This window comes from Aphelocoma coerulescens, chromosome 8 (assembly GCF_041296385.1).
Source record: "Aphelocoma coerulescens isolate FSJ_1873_10779 chromosome 8, UR_Acoe_1.0, whole genome shotgun sequence".
NCBI lineage: Eukaryota > Metazoa > Chordata > Aves > Passeriformes > Corvidae > Aphelocoma > Aphelocoma coerulescens.
This window is the reverse complement of record NC_091022.1, coordinates 26532697-26538696: the sequence shown is the minus strand read 5'-3', so window position 1 is coordinate 26538696 and position 6000 is coordinate 26532697. Positions and strand designations below refer to the sequence as shown.

Genomic DNA, 6000 nt, shown 5'->3' with positions numbered 1-6000 from the left:
AACTTTCATGCTATTTCCAGATTAATTTACTCTTATATTGTGTTCTTTGCTGTGTTATTTAAACCTGCTGCTTTACAGTATTTGCTTTTTAATTTTAACCTTACCCTGAACTTTTTCCACTTCTGACCATTGCACCTGACTAATCAATGGTTTTCTCATAAATGTTGTGCTTCAGCTTGTGCTGAATTCATGTTTAGTTGCACGTGCTGATAGATGTCTGCTTGAGTTTTACAATGCTTATCTGACCAATTTGCAAGTCTAATTTGCAGGTCCTTCTGTTTTGGAGAAACCAGATAAGGAATTAAAAATACAAAGAACCACAAAGATAGGGAAAAGACCCAAAACTCTCAGAGAAAAAGGAAGCAAGCTTGTGATGTTGGCCCACTTTTTAAAAAGGTCATGGAAACTAGGCTGTGGGAAAAAAAGGTGGGGTGATTTGGATTTTTTCTGTCTGTCAGCTGACACTAAGTTGACAGGCAGGTTCTTTCCTTGGCAAATCCCTCAAAGAATCTCTTTTTCTCCCTTTTACTGCTGGGTGACACTGCCACTGTTGTTGAACACATAACTGGGGAATGTTCCTGCTGCATCCTTGCTGCTTAGTGTGTCTTCATCATGTGTGAGATCTAGAGCAGTCTTTAGGAGATACAGGAATGTAGCTCTGGAACCTGCATTTTGCACAAATGCAAGGAGCATAAAGCCATTACAGAAGGACTGAACATTGTTCAAACCATATAAATCAATTTAGCTGGTATGAGTATATTATACTTGCTGGGTGTTTTTTTTTTTTTTCTTTTTTTTTAACAGCAACATCACGTTTTTAGTCATGGATCAGAAAACACAAGTAATAACTCTCATCATCTCATCTGCCCATTGTGAAATACTGATTGTTATTTGCAATTTTTGCATAAGGAAACTGAGTTACAAAGAAATTGAAGGTAACTTATCCATGCTTTATAGCAGCACAGATTGCTGTGATGGAACATTCTTTATTGTTTTAGTTCAGTAACCTGGGTTTGACAAGAGTCGATGTCAGAAAAATTACAGTGTGCACTTAGATGTGATTAGAAAAATTAGGTTTCCTCCTAAAAGTTATCTGATAGTGAATTATGCACATCTAAGATGCTTATGACCCCTCAAAACTCTTATCTTAGAAAATATAATTTGTCAAGACTTTTTGTATATTAATTATACTTTATGGAAAACATACTTTTTTATAATGTACGAATTTTTCTTTTCAGTTTTATTCATATTTCTTCCTATTATAGGGAAGTAAATCTGTTAATCTGTCTTATACTGATAATTATTCTTACTGTTTCCCTATATACAAATATTTTCATATTCCATTCCTTTTCCCTGGAGAAAATTTTTGTTTGTTTTTGCAAATTTTTAAACTTTTTAAAAATTTTATTGGGAGGGAGATTAGGACACACCAAATTGCACAAAGCATTTCAGGAGAGGGATTTAATCAGCTTTTATTATGCTGTTAAGCTCAGCATTATTTTCTACATCATGGTTTCAGCCAATCTGTGTATTTCAAGTAAAATTGAGACTTAATGTGGAAGGTAGATTATCTCACACCTGTCTAGTACAGAGTTCATATTCTGCTGCTATCCTCACTGGACCAGGCAGATAGCTGCTCTAATCCATAAAAATAGTTTCTGTATTCTGATGTTTGGTTAGAGTGCTGCAAATCAGCTCACTTTACTCTGAATTAATCATTTTCCCGTTCTAGTTGGCTCCTTAGTCCTATCTGCTTTCTTTGAAGTGTTTAAATCAGCTTTTTGCAGTAAACTCTGAATTTGTATGCTTTCCTATTTGGTTTTCCAGGCTGAAACCTTCATGTCTCAAGCTGGGAATCCAACTTAAAAACAATGTAAATCTTCACAAATGAAGTCTGCAGGAGGATGAAAGTGGTTGAGTCTAGTTAGTTACTCTCAGGAGCTTTTTGGTTTGACTTCCAGTTGTTCTGCTCATCTGACCTTGGTGTCATAAACCCCTGGAATATACAGGGTATAAGAAAACAGCTACTTTAGTTAAGTTCCATAAAAACCCAGATGAATGTTATTTTTCCAGTTCTATAGCAAAGAGGACATTTTAGCTTCACCAAGGAAGGTTTAGGAGTAGGTCAGTGAGGACAGAATGCCTGTATTTGCTGAATTTTTTGACCCATGAACCAGATGAAAGTATTTTCCAAATTAGAATTTCAGTAGTTATCTCCTTCTCCCCAGGTTTCTGTTCTAGGCATCTGTATTACCTTCAGAGGACTTGCATCTGGAGACCTGAATGATCAAAAGGTGCAGGTTATCTCTTGAGTTCTGTAATAGTTTTCTATCGGAGGCAACTGCATATTAGCCTGGATTGACAGTTCTAATATGTGTTATTCCACAGTTGCTAGTCATTTTGTGGGTATTAGTATTTCTGGTATTTCATTGTGTCATCATCACTGAAATCATAGTGAAAGCAAGAAAAGGCATTTACTCACAGTACTGGACAGGATATAAATAAATGTCTTTAGACCAAAAATCCTTGTTATTGGAATAAACAGGCTTCCCAGCTGAATGTGGAGTTTTTTAATGTTTATTTACATGTCATGGTCAGTACCTTGCAGAGTGGTGTTGAGTCACATTTCATGTCAAGAATGGTTGGAATTTTCAAAATGTCCACAGCCAGGCTGTGACCTGGCTTCAGGAGGAAAGCTGCAAACCACTGTTGAAGGCTCAAGCCCTACCCAAAGTTTGTGAAGTGTTCCTAAAACACTTAGTGTTGAGATCATTATTTCAGAGGTCTGCAAGTGAGGGTGCCAATAGAACAGCTGTGTAAATTCTGCAGTGTTTTCTAATTGCTTTTAATATGGTAGTGCTGAGCTGGATTGTTTTGAAGATAGCTTTAGATTATTCTTTCAAAAAATAATTGTTATTCTTTTAAAAATATTTAATTACATATGGTATGACAACATTCTAGTATCAGGAACATACTGCTTTCTTTTCATTGGCCTTAATTATTAAATAAAAAGCCAAACGAAATAAGAGCATAATTTATTTGTCTTTAAATATAGGCTTTTTTGATAACTGGAACTTCTAATTCACTGGCTTTATCATGAGGAAATTTAAAATAAGAGAGATCAGCTAATTACTTTAACAATATTATTTAATCTTTGTCATTAAAATAACACTCTACATCAGCGGTACTTCTGACTCTCCAGGTAAACTTAATTTCTTCAATTGAATTAACCTTTCCTAAATGATTTCTGAATTTTAAAGTGTATACAAACAGCAGAGCTTATTTTGTTATATACACCACTAACCTGTAAACATAGGTGAATCCCAGTGTTTGGGAAAAGACATTGCAGCCTTTATGCTGAAAGGGATCAGTGGCAAACTGTGTGGAGACTGGGCCCAGCCTTGCAGATGTTCACACAGCAGAAAGAGCTGTTTGCAGTTGTTTATAAAATGCTGCAGGATGGATTTGTAAACAAATCTAAAATGGGTTTTGTTCAATAAAGACATTTGCCAGAATTTAGCAATAGCATTGGTACATTTCAGCCAGAGCAGTTGGACATTAGAGAAGGGTTTCTTAGTACATCTGAGGCACTTTGTAAGACCATTAACTATTTCAGTTTTTACTGTGTAAGTTGAAACAGTCATTGAAGTTCTATATAGAAATTGACTCTAGTCACTGCAGAAAGATACTATAGTGATCATTAGACTCTGTTGCCAGTAAGCTGATGTTCAACTAATTTCCAGTGTTTTTCAGTTATCCAGTGGAAACAATCCCCACTAGAAAAAATCGTGGAAGAAAAGCTGCTAATATATTTTTGGTACTTAAATCTTTGATCATATTTTTGTTACATAATTTTCCAAATAAGGAGACCTGAGAAATACTAATGAAGGCTTTATACAGCCAGAAGATATAATTTCAGAAACAGAAAGAAACAGGAATGTGTTGGGTGTTCCAGTTGCCATTTTTGAATGGTTTGCCATTTCCTAGCCATATTTCATACATTTTTTTCTTTGACGAATAATCAAAGCTTTGAGAAGTTACTTACCTCAAGCCTCCCAACGTTTTTTCTTTCAGTGAAGTTCAAAGCACCCTATTAATTACTAGCACTTGTGAGAGGAGGCTTTTGAATTTGTAAAAAGTAAAATGAGACATAGTGAGAATTTTAATAGGTTTTATACTGAAATTTGTAAAACAGAAGTTTCTGCAAATTTCTTTGGTGTGGCTGTCACTGCTTTTAGTAGGCAAAAGTCTCATGCAAAAAAACCAGATTAACCTCAGAATGCATTTATGTGGCCTACATAGCTTTCCTGTTTTTGGAAGTTGAGCTATATAGATTTAATACTCAATAAAATAGGTTTTTAAAGTCATCTCCCTGTGTTACAATGGAACCAGCTTGATCTCCACATGGGGCCCCTAACAGGACTGGGACACTCAGATCTGCAGCACCAGCCCGTCCTCCAGGTGGGACACCTCACACAATAGCTGTCAGCTGCCACAGAAGAGATGGACAACTTGTCTATGCTGGGAAATCTTTCTTCCTCCTCTTCCTCTTTCCTCCACAACACCTGTGTAGGGACAGAAGTCACAGAGGGAGATGGCTGAATAGTCGTTGTTACCTTTTTTTTATGTTTTTTAATAAAGACCTCTGACACCCTGGTAAGAGAAAGCAGCAACCCCTGGATAAATGAGGTGCTGGAGGACGTGGAGAGGAGTTTGTGCAGATGTTTCCTGCTGATGTCACTGAGATGCAGCCGTGCTGCTTTGCTCACAGCTGTGCTGCTGGATGCAGAGCAGCTCCAGCACACCCAGCTGGGTGTGTGCATCATGCTACATCACTCTTGTTCCTGGAGGATTGATCGTGCTGCCCTTTTCCAGAACGATGTGAATCTATAGAAACCAGCTTAGATTTCTCAAGTGATCCCCCAAGGTAGTTGGCATGCAGAGCCTTGATGCAGAATTGCCATGTTTAGATCACATTGTACCTGAGACAATAAGTTCTTCTAGGCTCAAGCTGTGTCTGCCATTAATCTATAATAGAGGTAAATCAATTTTCAATTAATTGAGAGTTGGTTATGGATACACATCAATGTATCCCATATCCCAGCTTCCTTGTCACATTGTCCCCACAACTCATTTTGTTGACTTTGCCACAGAGGCCAAGCCTGCCATTTAAGAAGTGCTATATTTGTTAACTTAGGATTTTTCCCTATGTTTTTTGAAGAAATTTTACTATTTGTATGTTGCAATGGTTTGGAAAACTTTTCTACCAAAATAATAACAACTTCCATTTCATTTTGTCACAGGCTCTCAAACTCAGGATGTGGACTTTAGTATTAAATCTAGAGCTCTCATCCTGCAAATGTTTGGCAATGAATTTGATGTATTTGTGTATAGTAAATGCTTTTTGTGATTAGTTCTATTTTAGGATAAGTAATGTATGAAGGTTAGAGACTAAAACTTGTATGTTCTGATACATATATTTTCTAATATGTATGTATCCCTGTTCTCTCAGTATGGTAAACTATCTGATTTCATAGTTTCATTGTGTCAAAAATCAAGCATAGAAAAGGGGATGGAAGGAAAAAGTAGTGGTCTTAAATTATTATTATTAGATGAATAAGCTCTCTAATGATTTCATTTACCTACTGATTCGTAGAGCTGTTTATTTAGCAGTGGATCTCACAATCATGAGTGAAAACTGGCAAGATTTTCCTTTTACATTTTGTTTCATAAGCACCTTGAAAAATGTGTTGAATTTCAATCTCCACTAAAGCAAGTGGAACATCAGTTCCCGTGAATCACCAGAGCAGAGCAGCAGGAATCCATTGCAATGAGAGCCCTTTTGGATTCATTGCAGCTCTGCTGATGTGTTTTCATTTGCAATAAGCAGCAGAGTCACTTTGCTATTACAGTGAACTTCAGTGCTGGGAAACCTGGCAAGTGACTATCAGATTTTCATGCATATAAAATGCAGATGTGGTGGTATGATGCATTTGATTA

At 36.5% G+C, this 6000-nt stretch overlaps 1 protein-coding gene across 1 annotated transcript in view; it reads left to right on the top strand.

Annotated features, from left to right (window-relative positions):
• The first annotated feature begins 221 nt into the window (after window positions 1-221).
• The window catches only part of LOC138114193 (BEN domain-containing protein 5), an 888499-nt gene continuing 882720 nt past the window's right edge, over window positions 222-6000 (top strand). Inside the window, exon 1 of the mRNA XM_069023367.1 lies at window positions 222-935. Within this exon, the coding sequence (XP_068879468.1) occupies window positions 824-935 (112 nt within the window). The 5' untranslated portion in view covers window positions 222-823. The remainder of the gene's footprint in view (window positions 936-6000) is intronic.